Consider the following 18,615-nt stretch of genomic DNA (forward strand, 5'->3'; position numbering starts at 1 on the left):
AATTATGTCTGCAGAGACCCTGTTTCCAAATAAGGTCGCATTCTGATATACTAAGGATTCGGCCTTGAAGGTATGAACGATGAGGGGACCCAGTTCAACCCATAACCGTAGGTGAGAACCCACGTAAGTAGCCGCAGTACCTGTGACACCACCAGCAGTAGAAATCACAGCTCCGTTCACGTCACGTGCCAGGTGTGCAGAGATCTCCCGAGATCGTTCCTGCTCACCACGGCGTTGACATTCCGGTCGTCTGCAGACCCTGCTAGACCTTCTCATCGAAAGCGTTCGTGAAGAAGCGAAGACTTCTGGGTTCCCTGGGATGAGGGTGTCCCCTCCATGCACGTCTCTCCACCACATCTTCCAAAGACCACGTAGCTTAACCAGGGTGCCAAGAAAACCCACGCGATCCAGACCTTCCTCGCTAACCGGGAGACGGACGTGACTGTGAACTTGCGGTTGCTGCCAGGCGTTTAGGAGCGCCACCAATGTAACTGGTTTCCTTTTCAGTTTTATTTTACGCATGAAAACCATTCTGAGATGGGGTCCTTCAGAGTCAGCAGGTTGGCAGAGGGTCCACGGCACCAAGAAAAGGTTAGGAAGCCTTGCTCTAGAGGACACGCGGAGTCGTTTCCTTCTACCTGAAAGCTTGTCTCCCCGACAAGAGTTAAGGATCCCAGTGGACACGTGGCTGCAAAAGGGCCACACGAGGCACCCTTGAGGCGATGGAAACGCTGTGGATCAGTGTTACCCACCAGGGTTCTCGGCCTCCTTCCTCAATAGAAATGGATCAGAGGCCAGACAGGAAATTCAGGCAAGGCTTTACTGAGGCCCCTGCTGCAGCAGGGGGCGCTCGAGAGCAAGCAACAGCCTCCCTTGCTTCACGCCCTGACAGGGGCGGGGCAGGGGGTGGAGCGAGTGTGTTCCTCACGTGGGGTGAGGGTAGGGGTGTATCCAGGAGTCGGGCCAGAGGGGAGACTTAGGTGTTTTGCCCACCTCTTGGGTGGTGTAGTGTGCAGGGGGCGCGCTCAGTACCTTGCTTTTGCTCCCAACCCCCTGCTTTTGCTCCAGTCTCTTCAAAAGTGGCAGTTGGGTTTTTGGGTCTCTGTATCTTTGGGGTCCAGAATTTGTCCCAACTGGGCATGCACGTAGTTATTTTTAGTCTCATACAGTTTCTTTGGTTTTTGTTTCTCGAGGAGAGACGTGTCCAGGTGCAAGCATTGCAGCAAAGGGTCCCATCAGGACTGCGTCAGCATCAGTTTCCCGGTTGCGCTGTACTGTAGTTTCCCTTGCGGGGGGACGGGGGGTTGGAACACTGGATAAAGGACACAGTGGGGTGCCTGTGCTATTTCCCACAGCTGCGTGGGAATCCACAATTATCTCAAAAGAAAAAGCTGAGCTTAAATTTTTTTTTTTTAATCTCCACGGATGGTCTCCTCACCCTGGTCAGTCAGGTGCACCGTCTCTCTGAAACGAGCACCTTCATGTCAGCGATCGGCCTGCGGGGAACGGAGGCCCCCACCAGCCAGACGCAGGCACATGGGAATCCTAGCCCTAGTGAGCACTCGGGCCGCCCCGGGGTTGGAGGGTGCTTTCTCAGGCTCCCTGGGGAGCTGGTTCATTTCCCCTCATGCTGCCCCTGCTCATCCATCTGCTGCGATGAAGGAAACAGGGTGCTTGGTGGTTACAAGTGCAGCTTCTGGGAATCTGGACGGTGGTGCAGCACTAATGGGGTGGCGCCCCACACCCGAGGGCCTCGCCCAGACACGAGCCTTCTGCCGGCAGCTGGCAGTCTGACTCCCCGGGTCACTACCAGAAGGTGGAAGCTGACCCACGGGGACCAAGACATGCCAGGAAGCTGACCCGGAGGACGCTGTCGTTTCCCACGAGCCCCGAGGGCTCTGCTTCACCTTCTCAACATTGGAGAGCAGGTCGCCAGCGATTTCGACTGGGCCAGAGCAGGCCGCCGGCCTCACCGTCCAGCCGCTGAAAGTTGAGAGACGCCCTCCCCCCTTAACGGAGGCCTGCAGCTGCCTGGAGTCGGATGAAATGCATTTACGGATTGTCAATATTTAAACGCCGTGCCAGTACCTGGGGCTTTGGATCTCAGCTGTCATCTATTACAGGCCTCATTACACGGAACAGTAATGCTGCATCGTCTCACTCTCTCCCCGAGGCTCTTTGGCGAGACACCCTCTCCGGGCAGGGCAGTGGTGTCTGAAGGGAGCTTGGTAGTGGTGTTGGGCCCTGGGAGGGGTAGTTTTTAATAGGGGGCCACCCGGGTTCCCGTCACCGCGGGCGTCTGGAAAGACTGAGCCCCTTTGTCGGGTGGCCCTGGGGGCCCCGGGCTGCCTGCCGTCTCCCCACCAGGCCTCATCTGCATCTTGCCCTTGGAAGGCATGGAGCTCGTCCGCTTGGCTGGCGCGGGGACGGTGGCCAGCAGGCTCCAGCGGCCCGGGCAGGTGGCCCTGCAGCCTTGTGCCTCTTCACTTGAACCCCTGCAAATTCTGCTGATGTCCTAACGTGAAAACACCGAATTGAACGGCAGCTGGTGAAATTCACATCGGACTAGGACACACACCCCCGTCACTCCTGGAGAAGGGCAGTCAGCGAGTGTGGACGCGGCCCCGGACGCCACAGGACAGCCTTGCCGAAGGTTCATTTCTCCGGTTGGGCGAAGGTTTCCTCCCAGTCGGAGTTGCTAAGCTCCCAGGAAGGCAGTGGAAACTATGCAGCGGGCATATGCAGATGATCTATTTACACAAATTGTCCCGAGGCATTTTACTGTATAGATCGGGAAACCTAATTTACATATTTACACAATAGACCAGAATGGCACTAAAGGAACTATAAATATATTTTCCTCTCCACAGCAGCCGTGAAATACATATTTAGGATGGACCCAACGCAGGGCAGACGTTGTGTTGCTTTTTTCACGCGTAATGTGTTTAGCCCAGAGAGGAGAGGGGGTTACATGGAGCAGGGCCCCTGTCCCCGTGGGCCCCTCCCTGCCCACTTGCGGTCCTCCTGGGGGCCCCCAGGCCCCTCCCCACTCACTCTGTCCCCTTCTGATCTTTGCCTGTGGGACTTTTCAACTGAACAAAGAAAAACAATCAGTGCTTTTCAGAAGGTTTAAAATCCACGGAAGTTGCCAAGTCAGCGCCTCAGCCCAAGGGCTGCAGCTGCAGTTCTGACTCTGTCACTGGCCTGTGTTCACTTCTCTCCTGCATGACCCCGAATTGACAGCCTGTCGGGCTCTGCAGCCGTTTCTCTCTGGGCTGGGTCCTGGTCCCAGGCCATCCTCTGCGTTCATCTCATTGGTGTCCTGCCTTCAACAAGGATCGGATAACATACAATTATTTTATCATCAGATGTATTTAGCCTCCGGTGTAAGCCCCACCTGTTTCAGCTCAATTTCCGACCCAGCCCAGTTACACCAAGAGAAATGGCAGCGTTTAAGCCATAAGCAGCTCCCAGGCTCAGAGCTGCAAGCCGACGTCATGGCGCTGGTTATGAGCTTAGTGGAACCAGAACCCTTGGGCCGTGAATGACAGTTTCACTCAGCGTGGAGACCCTGCTGGGTCGTCCACGAGGTCAAACGTCTTTCTTGGCGCCTGCCTTGAAACCTGCCATAGACACACGCTTCTGGGCGTCGGCAGGGTAAGTGGAGCGTGGACCCTGGGATTCGAGAGGGCGGTGTCCCTGCTCCCCGGTTACGAGGGCACGGCCGGGAGCAGATGTGCCTGGGCGGCAAGGTGCCGGCCCCGCAGGAGAGAAGCTGCCTTGCGCCAAGCGCCGGAAACAAGTACGGTCGGGGCAGTGACCCGCGTGGACTGGAAGTGCTTGCTCTCCTCGAGGATGTTCAGTATTAGCCGTTCTCCTTCTTTAGTAAACAAATACTGCCACAGGGCAGCCGGGACCCAGAGCTTATATCTTCAAAGGAAAAGCAGCCGGTGGGACGCACGTGCGTGTGTGGACCCTCACGCAGCTTTCCTTCCGAGCCCGGCAGGGATGGAGGTGTGTGACCGGAGTGCGGCCTATCGAGCAGCATTCTGCCACGTGTATTTCTCCACGGTTCCCCCACCTTCATACCTCGAGGTGGCGTTTCCCCAGCAGTGTCACAGTAAGGAGAGGCCGAGAAGGTGCTGGGAGTCCAAGAAGGGGAACCGAGCCCAGCAAGATGCCACGGACACCCCGCCACAGACATCAGGAGGCCCTGGCCTGAAGGTCGACGTGACTCCCAGGAAGGTCGAAGTCCGGGCACCGCCCGCAGGGCTGGTCCTCAGGCCTCTGGCATCGGCCATCCAGGGATGTGGCTTTGGGAAACACGAGCGACTGCTCTCCTCGGGCCAATCACGAGTTCCCCACACGAGGGTGATGTAGGGGTAGGAGCGCCCCCAGTGGGCAGGGAAAGCAGGCTGGGGTCTGCTGAGCACCCGGCGGGGTGACCTCGCCGGGAGTCTGACAGCCGGCTGAATGCATCCCCAGAAAAGCACGAGGGCCCGCACCCCCCTCAGGTATTGATTGAGAATGTAAGTCCAGGCCCGGGGATCATCCTGGTGCGTGGAAAATCAGTTGCGCAAATCTCATTATGCTTAATAGTTCTGTAATGTTATTTCTCCCCCTAATTTGTAGACATGCTTTTCTCCGTCATTGATTTATTGAGATATTTAACAACATAATACAAGCGAGGGAACAATGCACAGTGGAGAGACTGAGCGGAGGCGTCGGCAGCCGCCGGGGTTTTCTGCCTGCCGTGATCGCGGTGTGAATGTTAGTGTGGATAGATAGCCCAGGGGACCACAAGTGCAGCCTAAAACGCTGAGGACGCTAATTCTGGAAAGGCAGAATTAAGCAGAATAAAAGTGCGAGCTTCCTTCCGCAGGAAGTTCTCTTGGCGTGACTCCGCCCCTCGCAGCGTTTTTCAGTGTAAAGTAAATCGTGTGTTGCGATTCTGTATCAATATTTTTAAATGTTTTTATGAAAAATGCACATAATTCCTGGAGCTATGACAGAGCGCTTAAAATAAAATGTGGACTTTAGGTGACAGTAGAGGCAGGGGAAGTAATTCTTTTTCCGCAGAAGCAGGAAAGCATTACAGAAACAGTCGTGCAAAAGCCATCCAGAGAGCCCACTGCAGCAGTGTTCAGGCCTGCAGATGGTCTGGGAATGCCTTTCACACTCTTAAGTCCCTTAATTTCAATGGCTTTAAGCAGTATCCAGTTTCCAAGAGTCTGTATTTTTTCTTCAGTCTCTTTCACAGCATAAAATGATCTGTCCTTTTAGAGGGAAAATATTGCACAGTTTATTCAATGGTTAAAGCCCTTGGCACAGTGAATTGCTCATAGTAAGTGCTAAATTAAATGGTGGTGGTTATTATTTACTGAAAGCTTGCCAGTGCCAGGCCCTGTGAAAGGCTGTGGGGGCACAAAGATGAATGGATGGGAGGACAGATGGAGGGATGGAGGGATGATGGATGGATGGGTAGATGGAAGGATGCATGGAAGGAGGAAAGGGAAGGGAAGGGAAGGGAAGGGAAGGAGTAAGGAAGGGGAGATGAATCAGGTCAACTGATATTTACTGAACTCTTGAAAAATTCAAGAGCCCAGTGGTGCAAACAGACAGGTAAATGTGAAGAAGCGTTCTGGAGGCCCATTGGCAGAAGGGGTGTAGGAGAGGGTCAAGGCTGGCCTCAAAAAGATGAGTCTGAAAAGGTGCAATGAGCTTGTTGATTTTCCTCCATCACCCCCCTCCCCCATAGACTTATAAACAGCCCACTGAGAGCAGAAATCTCATCTGATCCCCTGTTGGCTGGAACAGGGCCTGACCGAAGAGGGAGCATTAAGTGTTTGTGGATCGAATGTGTGGATGAGTGAGAGGGGGCGGAGGGGAAGGATGCCCGCCACCACGCCGGGGACTTCAGGCAGAGGGAGTGGCACGTGCAGAGAAAACGCACCCTCCGTGCCTATTATTCCCCGATCTTTCTTGCCAAACCAGAAATAAATCACATGTGACAAGCATGAGTGTAAACCTTAATATTTTTAGAAGGAAAAGAAAGGCTTAATCTATGACTTGCCATTTGGACATTATTAGTGGTAATGGGTGGCTTGGTGAGAAACTACGGTCAATGTGAATATTTAGAAATAAATAATCAGCGTACTCCCTTTTTGCCTGTACAGAGATTTATGCCTTTCAGGTCTCATTCACATCCATTCCTTCATTAACCTGTGACTACAAGGGCTTAATCGGTGCAAACTCTAAACCCTATGCAAATGCAACTTACACACTAGCTGTCTCCTTCTGTTTACTGTGATCCTCTCAAACATATCTGGTGTTCCAGGGTGTGTGATAAGGTTGGTTTCCAGATAACCGCCCCCCCGCCCCGTAAAGCTGTCTGCACGTATGTATGCATATTCAAATGTGCATGGAGATTCCTCTCCAGATCTCCTGCTGTTTTTAAAAGATCACAAACCTGTGCCTATAAAAGAATTTATAATTCATGAAGGATCACTATTTCAAATGAACATTTTGGGCCCTGAGCCCACTTTTTACTGAAAGACCTCCTCAGAGATTGGATTTATATTTTATTTTGCAGACACTCACGGAGTGTACTGCTTACTAAGCACTTTATCAATATTAACTTGTTTAACCCTTGCAACACACCTGTGTTGTAGGTGCCCTTTGTTGTCACCGTTTTACAGATGAGGCACAGAGAGGTTAAGTCCTCTCCCTGAGGTCACACAGCTAACGTGCGGTGAGGCAGGCTTCACACCAAGGCTGTCTAGCTTCTTCCTTTTTCTCTGCACCTGATTTTCTGGCTTCAATTTCAATTTTATTAATGTTTTCCTACACGTCAGGGCTTAAAGAAATTCAATATGTATTTTTATTGTGGTAAAATACATAACATAAAATTTACCATTTTAACCGTTTGTAGGTGTACAGTTCAGTAGCATTAAGTATATCCACGTTGTTGCACAACCATCACCACCGTCCACCTCCAGAACTTGTCCATCTTCCCAAACTGAATCTCTGTCCCCGTCAAACCCTAACCCCCCTCCCCCTCCCCCGGCACCCACCCTGCTACTTTCTGTCTCTATGAATTTGCTCTAGGGACCTCCTATAAGTGGAATCATACGGTATTTATCCTTTTTGTTTCTGACTTACTGAGCATCCTGTCCTTGGGTTCACCCACGTTGTAGCAGGTATCAGAGTTTCCTTCCCTTTTAAGGCTGAATCATATTTCATTGTATGGATGGACCACTTTTCTTTATCCATTCCTGTGTTGATGGACATCTGCGTTGCCTCCACCTTCTGGCCACTGTGAATAATGCTCTATGAACATAGATGTGTCGGCGCCTGTTCAAAATTCAGTATATTTTTTAAAATTTATACCTGTATTCGGTAGCACCTGGGCATAGATTAAATAACTGCTGGTCTTAGGGCAGGTTTGATGCTGCAGCGCTTCCAAACGATGCTCGAACTCAAGGGCGGCACTTCGGGAGTTCGGTTTGGCAGGTTAAGGCAGGGTCCCCAGGTGAGGGAACTAGTTGTCCCAGAGCACGTGCACCGCCATGCCAGCTGCCACTCGGCGCCTTCGCCCCGCGAGAGCACACGACCCGTTATCGATGACGGAAAGTTGCGCCGAGCACGCTGCAGCGGCCACCCCAGGCGGTGGGGACAGCGTGGCAGCATCACCGCGAGGCTGGCGGCTGGCTGGTACAAGAGGCGTTGTTCAAAGTTTTCTCCTTGAGCCGCCGGCGGGATTGTCGTTTCCAGTTAGAAAGCAGTGGGACTGAGAACTCAGGTCAGTGGCTGGTGCGCGCAGGCGCCACTGGGCCAGCGGGTGTCCTCGGTGAGTCTGGAAGGTGGGCTTAGGGACACACGGCAGGAGGTGGTCGGTAGGCAGCCGGAACCCTACACCAAAGGTGAGATCCAGTCAGAAACCAGAGGCCCAGGGAGCACCGGGGGAAATGCTTCTGCCCAGCTTGCAGGCTTAGCAGAGTCTGGTCACCAGGGGGAGGCCCCTCTCCTGCCTGTGCCCCCGGCCCCCGCAGCTCACCCAGCCTCCGGCTCACATCCGTTCTCAGGGGAGGGAGCTGGGAGCTGAGGGCAGGGTGGGCATCCACGCGCAGGCGCCCTGACCTCTGCTCTCGCTGCCCTGCAGATGAAGGCCTGTGGGACATGTTTGTGAAGGACATTCCGCGGGGCGCCACGTCCTACACCGCCAGCCTGGACAAGCTCAGGCAAGGAGTGACCTACGAGTTCCGGGTGGTGGCCGTGAACCAGGTGGGCTACGGGGAGCCCAGCAGCCCCCCTGCTGCCGTGTCAGGTAGGAGCCCTGCGGGAATCCCGGGGCGATGCCCCTCCTTCGGGGGCAGGGAGGGTGACCTGGAGCCACGGTGACGGAAGGAGGACCGGCGCGCGCCTCGCGAGGAGCTGGGAGGACGACGCGGGCCCCGCGCGCTCCGCACTCCCGACCACGCTGTGCGCCAGCCGTTCTGAATTCTCCTCTCTCCCTGAGCACCGGAGCCACCAGCTCCAGCCAGGCAGGGTCCCCCCAGGGAGGAGGCTTCCCAGGCAAAGTGGAGCCCAAGACCCTCCATGAGGGGACGCGACCTCACTGTAGAGCCATGGGCTGGTTTTGAAAAGCAAAGCTCGCCCCCAGCAGCCACCGGGGAGTGTGTCAGCCCTTGACACGCGGTCGTGTCCCACGGGGGCCCCGGTGAGCCCTGTGCCTGAAGTGGGAGGTGCCCGCCCCCCGCCCTGCCCTGGGCGGAGCAGGGCACACGGGGAGGCCGGGCTCCCTTTCCCAGAGCTCGAGTGTCAGCGGCGACAGACTCTGTCCTCACCAGTGACGTGGCAAGGGGTGTGGCAGCTGGGGGTCAAAGTGACTGCCCGAAAATCAGGAAGGGCTTCTCAGAGGAGGGAGCCCGGGTCTGGGTCTTGAAGGGTGCAGTGGGGCGGCTGCAGGGAAGGAGAGCCTGGGACGAGGCAGAGGAAGTAGCAGGTGAGGAGCCCAGTGAGGACCAGCGGGCGGGGAGGGGAGGGCAGGTGAGGCTGGTCCCAGGTACGCGTGAGAAGCGGGTCTCCACCCCGCCTGCACCTTAGGGTCACCCCTCGGGAATGCTTAGAAAACAGCCACGCAGGGCCCCACCCTGGACAGCAACTGCATCGCCGGGGGCACAGGTCTGGGCTTGATGATTGTCTAGCTCCGCAGCGGTCCTTCCGTGCAGCCAGGATTGCGAGCCGGGCTGTAGAGGGGTTGAGTGAGGGCTGGCCACTGGAGGTCATCTGGACAAGGGAGCAGGCCAAGTCCGGGCCAGAAGCCACGAGAGCTTTCCTTCCAATCAAGACAAATCTGCTTCCCTTCCCTGCAGTCACATTTGTTCAAGCCGCTGACTGCACTTGTTCAGATTGAAAGCATCCTTCATCCTTTCCTGGTCGTGAGCCTGGGGAAAGGGTAGCGTCTTGGGCGCTCAGGCCCCTGGTCTAGGGGCAACATGAATCCCAGGGGCGCTCAGTGAGAGGGGTCGCAGGAAGGACCCGGGCACCACTCGCTTGTTTAACGAACAGTACGTAGAAAAGTCAAATTTTCCTCGCTTCCTTCATCTTTATTAAGAAAATTGTAAACACACCCCAAAGTAGAGAGAATAGAATAAGGCACCCCCAGCACCCATCACCCCAGTTCAGCAATTCAGGATATGCCTCCCTTGGTCCATGAGCAAGAAATCATTAGAAAGCAATTCCAAACGCACAGAGCTTTTCATTGCACACGCGCGTCGCCGGTGGCAAAGGCTAGTTCCTACGTGAGCATGCGGATCCGGCCCTTGAGGTCACGGGGCGCCGTGGCTGGACCGTTCCTCTGAAATCCGTCGCACCCCCGCGCTGGCCTCGGCTTCCAGCTGGTCGGCGGTCCGCTCATCTCATGGTTTCGAGAAGCCAGCAGGCCGTCCGTCCCCTGCCGGCACCCCTCAGGCCCCGCTGTGCAGACCGGGGTTGGGGAGCCCGGCCTGGGGCTGGAGTCCTGTAGCCGCCCAGGCCTTTCTGCCCAGGCCTGCTCTGCGCCACTGCCCAGAGGTCGGCTTGGACGTGTTGGCCTTATTAGATGGAAGACTTAACGTACAGACTGAAATCCAGCTCATGTATTTTGGATTTAAAGTGCTCCCTGGGCTGTTACGTGATCCAGAGCAGACGTCCCCCTCGTTCCCAGGGGGCACACGCTTCGCGTCAACCCAGTGAGGTATTTAGCATAAGGGAGAGGTCTTTTCTGGGGGTTTATGCTCCTGGGAGCCAGACCTTGGGCTCCATCTGTAATGGGCTTCCTGTTCCGTCCCTCACGTCTGATGCCCTGAAACAGGGAAGCTCGTGGAAGGCACGAGTGGGACCCCAGGGCCATCCGACACCTACCGAGAAGCAATTCCCATTTTTCTCGTCTTAGTGAACAGAATAAAACATGAGGAAGACGATCCTTCTTCAAAGCAACTTTCAAGTGAAACCTTTTCTGTTCGTTCTGGGAAAACGTTATCTAAGGGGGGCCCGTTGTTCGGCTCAGCTTTGCTGGAGGATCGAAATAGATAAAACACAGCCCAGCCTCCGGGGCTGGGGGCCCTGATGCAGCGGAGAGGCCGACAGGTGGTCAGGCAGGCCCACCCAGCCGGAGGGTGCAAGCAGAGGTTCCTGGGCAGGTGTGGGAGGGTCCAGTGCTCGGCACGGGCAGGGCTCCGGTCACGGGGTTCCCAGGCTTAGACTGACCGCACCCCGAGGCCAGTAGGGGCAGCACTGAGGCCTTTTAGGAGGGGCCGACTTCCCACCTGAGAACGCTCTCTGTGATGTCAAGGGTTTGAGCACAACGGGAAGAGGCGACACAGTTGAGCAGTGGTTCCGGTGGCCCAGGCGGCGGTGGTGGTGGCCCAGGGGGTGGCAGCGGGGATGGAGGTGGCCGGGGGACTTGGGGGCTGTCTGGGAGGGAAGCCCCAGCACTGGGAGAGACGAGCAAACCCAGGCGCTTTTGTTCCTCCCTCCCTTTAACCCAGACGACATTTGTAAGCAGATGAAATTGAGAGAATATAAACACGATGGCCAGGGTCCAGGACAGTGAAGTCTCTGGGGTGGGAGCGGCGGGGTGGGGGTGGGGAGGTGACAGGACCCTGGGCCCAAAAGAGACGGTGGAACCAGAGCCTTGTCTCTGGGTCGGTCTGCCCGTGACAACCCAGCCCAGGCAGGGGGGTTTACCCTCCCCGTGCCCGGGGCTGCCTCCGAGCCCTCCCCTCCCCCGCTCACGGCAGGGACGGAGCTTCTGTCCCACGTGACCGTGCCCGTGTCGCCCTTCAGCTCAGGTGGAGGCCCCGTTCTACGAGCAGTGGTGGTTCCTCCTGGTGATGGCGCTGTCCAGCCTGCTCGGCATCCTGCTGGTGGCGTTCACCCTGGTCCTGCACGGCCAGAACAAGAAGTACGGGAGCTGCGGCCCAGGTGGGACGGCGCCTGCCTTTCCCCGTCTCCCCACGGGGGAGCTCTGGAGCTGAAACGTTTGGGGCTTCCCTCCTGGATCCGGGGTGCCCACATCCACATTCCATTTCATTCGATGAAACAGGCACAACAGACATCCCTTCGGAGGCAGCAGGTGCAGGGAAACAGGAGCTCTGGACCTCGGCCACCAGATTCTGTCCCAGCTCCGCCCTCAAGTGGGCCTTTGGGTCATTTGGCCTCTGTGAGTCTGTTTCCTCATCTGCACTGTTGCTCAAATGCAGGAGTATTTTGTTAAGCGATGATTAGAGAGCGGAAAGCGTTAAACAGATGAAAAATCTCACTCCAGTATCATGAGGACAGTGAGTGGGGCACGTCTCAGGCATTCGGTGTGGCTCGGGGATGGTACAGAATCGCGTCTGTGGCCCAGCGCTTCTGCCTAACACAGGGTGAGCACCTGCCTTAGGTCCCGCATCGCAGCTCTGAGCCCTCTGTGGGCCGGGTCCCCGGTGTTCCCAGCACAGCCTGGCGCGGCGTTGCTAAAGGAGTCGCCGTCATTAGAGAAATGGACAAACCTGGGCAAAGCCGACCGCGAAAGGGCCCATACAGTGTGACTCCGTTTACAGAGAGGTCAGGAACAACCTAGTGAATGGATGTTTCTAGAAGGCAGAATGGTGGGTGTTCTTAGTGGAGAAGTATAAGCAGCGAAGGTCCGTGAGGGAACCTCACGGGGTGCTGGGAACACTCTGATACCTCTGTGAAGCGGGGGCCAGCAGATCCCCCGACCCCAGCCCCCAGCACCATTGTCACGGCACCAGAAGGGTTCATCAAACCAGGCACCTAAAGTGCCTGCCATTTGCTTTTGTAACATTAAGCCATTCATCCCTCCAAGAAAGGATTTATTTTTTCTGTATACATTCACTTCTAACAAGTGTTCGTAAGTCAGATTTTATTCCTGCGGGATTTACAGAGTATGAATGGCATGTCACTTTACTGAGCTAATGCTATTACAGAATCCTATGTCTGGCGCAGAGAAAATCTCCCCGCTTTCACTCTTCTTCTCCATCTGGGAAACAGACCTGAAAAGTCCGATCTGACCCGCAGCTTCTGATACTCAGCCTCACCCTGGAGCATTCATTTAATGTCATCATTGAAGCCCAGGGGGAAAGAAAGCAGAAAAGAAACACTTGTCTACCAGCATGTCCCCCTGCCTGCCCGGGAGACGCACAGAACCTAAACCTTTGCCGCTGCAGCCTCGTTCTAACCCTGCTGCACGATCCTGCTGCCTCGGACGACGTCAGTCCCCTTCCGATAACAGTTTCCACCTGCTCTCCTCCCATCAACCCAAATCCCTACTCACAAGCAGCTTCATCCTTCATTCACCACTCTCTGTGTTCTGCTGGCTTTTCCCCGTTGCACACGAGTAGAACATTAAGGTGAGGTGAGGGCTGTGGGATCCCCAGCAGAGAGGACCCTTGCGGTTCAGAAAGGCTGGTGAATTTTACAGACACACAGGGTGCCCCTGGTGTGTGCTCGGGCAGCGTCCCGGGGGCTGGGATGTAACTAAGAGCGTTATTGTGCGAGCGTAACTGGGTCTGTGCTCCAAGAGTTTATAGTCCGGTAGGAAGACAGACAGATGACCACAGAGAACAAGCCAGCACAGGAGAAATGCAGACGTGGTGACGGCACCACGGAGAGAAAAAACACAGGGCGAAGACTTCAGGGTCCAAAAGTTCTCTCTGGTCTCACGACCCTTGAGCTGTGACCTGAAGGAGGCGGTGAGCGATAAGTCAGGAAGATGGCTGGGGGAGGGGCTCCCAAGGTGGGGGAGGGAGAAGGGGGCTAGACCAGCCCGAGCAGAGGGACAGCCGTGAGGACACACCAACTCTCATGCCAAACGAGGTCGGAGCCACCGGGACCTCTTCCTGTCCTCGAGTTACTTGTAACTTTGGCCGGCTAATGTATTTTAGAATATGTTTTGATATGTATTTATAGACTTATTTTAAGTAGTTTTCAGTTACATTCACAGACACGTGTGACCATCATCACCACAGTCAGTTCTGGAGCATTTTCATGACCGCAGCAAGAAACCCCGCACCCTCTAGCTGTCACCCCGTATACGGTTACTCTCCACTTGCTGTCTTGTCCTATGACTGTGAGGCTTTTATTTTGAAATGTATTGAATCTTTAATGTCCTCAATGGTTTACAGAGTTCACCGTATTCTGAGTGCTCTTTAATAAAATACTGATCAAAATACTCGGAGTTTGGTGTCGAGCAGAATAAACACCAAAATGCGAACGTCGTTTTGCTGCGGGGTTGACGTGCAGCCTCTCTCCGCAGCCTGACTCTGCCTGTCTGGTGGGCTGACGCAGGCTGGCCGGGCCCTGGGCTCCGTCCAGCAGGCCATCGGGGAGCAGCTTACTGAAGCATCTGTGCTCGTTTCCCCGTCCGGCTTTAGGTAAGAGCATCTCCAACATGGAGGAGTCCGTGACCCTGGACAACGGGGGATTTGCCACCTTGGAGCTCAGTAGCCGCCACCTCAACGTGAAGAACACCTTCTCGAAGAAGAACGGGACCAGGTAGGGCTGCGACAGCTCCAGCCCCCGTGCTGCCTCCACCTGAGGACCCGCTCGGCCGGGCCCACACCCACGGGCCCCCCAGTGGGGCAGCGCCGAGCCGGGGGGGGGCAGCGTGGTGGGGAGTTAGGGACGTTTTAAAGACATTTCCAGAGACAGAAAAAAAGGGCAGGTCTCAGGTGCAGGGACGCGGTCTCGGGAGGTCTCCCGGCCCCAGACGGGGCGGGCGTCACGCGAAGCTGCAGGGGGACTGCGAACTGTTTGCATTGGGGGCCAAAATGATGCCAGAGGCGGTGGATTTCTCCCACTCAGCCTCGAAGCAGGCCAGAGGGTGGGTCAGGAGGCCTCAGTGCGGGGGTAACTGGTGTCCCCGTCCCGCCCAGGTCCCCGCCTCGGCCCAGCCCCGGCGGACTACACTACTCAGATGAGGACATCTGCAACAAGTACAACGGTGCCGCGCTGACCGAGGGCGGGACCCTCCAGGAGAAGTCAGGGGATGCCACGGAGTCTGAGGTGGGTGCCTGTTACACGGGGCCCCCGCCCTCCCCAGGGGCCCCGCTTCCCCCACAAGCGCCCCAGTCAGTCTCTCACGTTCACGAACAAAACCAGTTGAAGCAGCCGGTAGAGAGCTGGGGCCCGGTCAGTCCTAGACTGGTTTCAGCAGTGCTGAGCCTTGACAGGGATGAAACTCACCAAGCTCTTTGATGGACGCGCAGGCCCGCCCCACCCCTTGGCATTCATGCTCTAAATCAATATTTAATCTAAAATAAGTCTCACCTTCCTTCTGATCTGAACTCAGGCCTTATTGAGCCCTGAGGCTCCATAGAATGGCGTCTTTTAAATGGTGGCTTGTGTACGCGCTCACGGTGGGACCGGGACAGCAGGGCATGGCAGGGTGGTACAGCTCGCTCCGTCGGCCCCATGTGCTCTGTTCACAAGGACGCCGGGCCCCCCGTCTGTACCGTAGCCGTGGGCACGGGGAAAACAGCAGAAGCAGCGCTGCACACGTTCAGAAGGAACATCTGTCTACGGTTGAGGGGCTGTAGATTTTCCAGTGAAACGCTGCAGACACCGACCTGCCTCTTCCTGATACGGAAGCCGCAGCTTGTACCAAAAGCAGCACATCGGGTAGGGGCAGCTCCGCCGTCCAGCACGTTCTGGCTCAGCGATTAGAGACAGTCACCAGCACGTGCCTTGATCTGTCCTCGGTTCCTGGGCCTGCTGCGCTTAGACCGTCAGGCCTCGCGGATGGTGTTCACAGTGACCGGGCGTCAGCTCTGCGGGCTGCACTCTTCACGGTTCCGCGTGTGCTGAGCACTAACTGGGCGCCTGCTCTGGGCCGGGCACGTGCGTTCAACACTCACACCAGCCCTGCGAGGTAGAGCGGTTCTCGTCCTTGTTCACACAACAAGCCTGAGGCCAAGGTCGTCCCACATGCAGGTGCTGAGGCTGGACACACACCCACACAACCACACCCCCCCCGAATGTGTCCAGAGCTTACTGACCCCCGCCCTCACCATCTCCTGCAGCCCAGCTCCCAGGCACCTGTGGCCGTTCCCAGCGCTGTCAGGACTGGATTCATCAGTTCTGGATTCTTTGTTCATGAAAGCATTCTCAGAACGGGCTGATAAGAGGCATTCAGTCTGCTGCTCCTCTCACACATGCGGGTGTTTTCAGATTCAGATTTCAGCTGATTTGCGTGGAGGACTATTAAACGCGTGCAGGCACCGAGCTAGGCATATGCACACACGCATACGTGCACACGTACACGCATTCCTAAGTACATACACGTGGACACACGTGGAGGAAGGAGGCAGGGAGGGAGGACGGCGGGGGGAGGGGAGGAGAGGGACGTGGAATCCACAGTACGTCCTGCCAGGAGGTTGTTCGGGTCCTCACGTAATAGATCAGAGCCGAGGCTTGACGAGGCTGTGTGTGTGTGTGTGTGTGGTGCACGGGCCTCTCACCGCCGTGGCCTCTCCCGTTGCGGAGCACAGCCTCCGGACGCACAGGCTCAGTGGCCATGGCTGACGGGCCCAGCCGCTCCGCGGCATGTGGGATTCTCCTGGACCGGGGCACGAACCCGTGTCCCCTGCATCGGCCGGCGGACTCTCAACCACTGCGCCACCAGGGAAGCCCTTGACGAGGCTTTAGAACGTCTTCCCCAGACACACACTGATGGGCCTCGGGCTCGCAGTTCCATCTCTCCTGCCAGACCTGCTGTGCAGAGCTGAGCTGTCGTAGCCCCTGGACGTGTGGCTGAGTGAAGGAGGGGCCTTGACAAGCCCTGTGCCTGGAGGAAGGGGTTCCTTCTGTGAGTCCCACAGATGCTTTTTGGTTCAAGAAAGTTGATCAGAGCTGTGGATGCTCTCTCCACCCAGGATTTTCACCTTGAATGTGGGGCTCCAGGCCCCCCTGAAGCCTGTGGTAGTCGCCTCCAGCGAAGGCCCCGTGGAGTCCAGGCTAAGAACTCGCACGTCTGGGCTCTCTGTGTGCTCCTGGGTTCTCAGGTAGATAGGATGAGGCCCATCTTTCTTCCAGAATTCTGTGCTCCATAATCTTGCTGGGTCCCGACGTTGACCCTTATGATTTGGGAGAGTTGTAGGCAGATGCGTGGGATCCCAACAGAGGGATCTTGGGAGTGCCAGCTCCAATGGGAGCACTTCCTTTGAACCACATCTTTTAAACAACCAGACTGAGATGTAATTCACATACCACACAAGTCACCCATTCGCCATATTGGTTATTTAGGGGGGTGTGTGTTTTAGTTTCCTCAGATTTATGAGCTTCTCAAATCTTCTTCTGTTACTGATTTTTAATTTTATTCCATTGTGGTCAAAGAACATACTTTGTATATTTTCAGTCCTTTCACATGTATTGAGCCCTGTTTTATGGCATAGCATCTGGTCTGTGCTGCAAGAATTCACTTGGAAAGGTGTGTTGCTCTGCTGTTGCTGTGGGGTGAGTTTCGTGTGTGTCTGTTACGCCTGGTTGATTTACGGTGCTGTTCAAGTCTTCTACACTCTTATCTTCTGCCATCTGCTGTACTGAAGTCTCCAACTATCATTGTTAACATTGTCTATTTCTCACTTCATTTCTGTCCGTTTTAATTTCATGTATTTGCAGGCTCTGTTTCTAGGTGCATATATGTTTATAACTGTTGTATCTTCATGATGGATAGACCCTTTTTATTAGTACAGAGTGTCCCTCATTGTCTCTAGTAACAATTTTGTCTTAAAGTCTATTTGGTCTGATATTAGTACAGCCAACTCCAGTTCTCTTTTGGTTCCCGTTCACGTAGTGTATCACTTCCATCCTTTCACTTTCAACCTATTTGAAACTTTGCATCTAAAATGTGTCTCTTGCACGCAGCATATAGTTGGATCATGTTATTTTATTCATTCTGCCAATCTCTACCTGTTCACCAGGTTGTTTAATCCATTCACATTTAATGTAATTACTGCTAAGGCAGAATTTACCTCTGCCATTTTGGTGTTTGCCTTCTATAAGTCTCATATCTCTATTTCTCTCTTTTTCCTTTGCTGTCATCTTCTCTTTTGAGTGGGTATTTTCTAGTGTTCCATTTATAGTGATTGCCCTAGTATCAGTATTTGCTTCAGATTTATACTAAATCTCTATATTTCTGTATAGATCCATTCCCTCCTCCCCTCTTTGTGTTATTATTATACATATTAAGTCCATATATGTGGCAACCCCAAGAATGCATTTTTATAGGTATCCTTTGATAGAATTTTGTGTCTTTTAAAGAAGTTGAGAGAAGAAAGGTGAGCAAGTTATCTATTTAGAGTTTACCATTTTAACCTTTTTATTTACTATTTCTGGTTCTCTTCATTTCTTTATGCCTCTTTGCACAGCTATTGTTAAGTATGTTACATTTCTATATATTATAGGCCCAACAATACAATTATATACATATTATTTTATGAAATTCCTATTTAAATCAGATAAGAGAAGAAAGGAGAACAAATAGGTAATTATACTGTCTTTCATAATTCCCTATGTAATCACCTTTGTTGGTGCTTTTTGTTTTTTCATGTGGATTTGAATTACTCTCTGGTGTCACTTGCTTTTGACCTGACAATCTTCCTTTAGTGTTTCCTGTGAGGCAGGTCAGCTAGCAATGAATCTTCCTGTTTTTGTTTATCTCAGAATGTCTTTATTTCACCTTCATTTTCAAAATAGTTTGTTGAATGTAAGATTCTTGGTTGACAGTTTTCTTTCAACACTTTGAATGTGTGACCCCATTGTCTTCTGTCCTCCATTTTTTCTGATTAGAAGTCAGCTGTTAATATTATTTGAGTTCCGTTGTTCTGGTTAAGTCATTTTTCTCTTGCTGACTTCAAGAGTTTCCTCCTGTCTTTGTCTTTCAGAATTTTAACTATGATGTGTCTGGGTGTGAATCTTGTTCTGTTTATCTTACTTGTGGTTTATTGAGCTTGTCAGGTGTGTAGACTTTTTTTTACCAAGTTTGGGGTGTTTTAAGTCATTACTTCCAGTATTTTCTCTGCTTCTTTCTTTCTCTTCTCATCCTGGTACTCTCACTATGCTTATGTTGGT

At 54.1% G+C, this 18,615-nt stretch overlaps 1 protein-coding gene across 4 annotated transcripts in view; it reads left to right on the forward strand.

Moving 5' to 3' along the window:
- SDK1 (sidekick cell adhesion molecule 1) overlaps nucleotides 1–18,615 on the forward strand; it is an 826,998-nt gene that overhangs the window by 797,517 nt on the left and 10,866 nt on the right. For 2 of the 4 annotated variants that reach the window (XM_067705385.1, XM_067705386.1), the window contains 5 exons: nucleotides 8,162–8,326; nucleotides 11,329–11,466; nucleotides 11,588–11,704; nucleotides 13,920–14,040; nucleotides 14,421–14,550. In XM_067705385.1, the coding sequence (XP_067561486.1) occupies nucleotides 8,162–8,326; nucleotides 11,329–11,466; nucleotides 11,588–11,704; nucleotides 13,920–14,040; nucleotides 14,421–14,550 (671 nt within the window). The remainder of the gene's footprint in view (nucleotides 1–8,161; nucleotides 8,327–11,328; nucleotides 11,467–11,587; nucleotides 11,705–13,919; nucleotides 14,041–14,420; nucleotides 14,551–18,615) is intronic. The other 2 variants (XM_067705387.1, XM_067705388.1) reach the window with 1 other exon arrangement.

The sequence above is a fragment of the Pseudorca crassidens genome, chromosome 15, assembly GCF_039906515.1.
Source record: "Pseudorca crassidens isolate mPseCra1 chromosome 15, mPseCra1.hap1, whole genome shotgun sequence".
Taxonomy (NCBI): Eukaryota; Metazoa; Chordata; class Mammalia; order Artiodactyla; family Delphinidae; genus Pseudorca; species Pseudorca crassidens.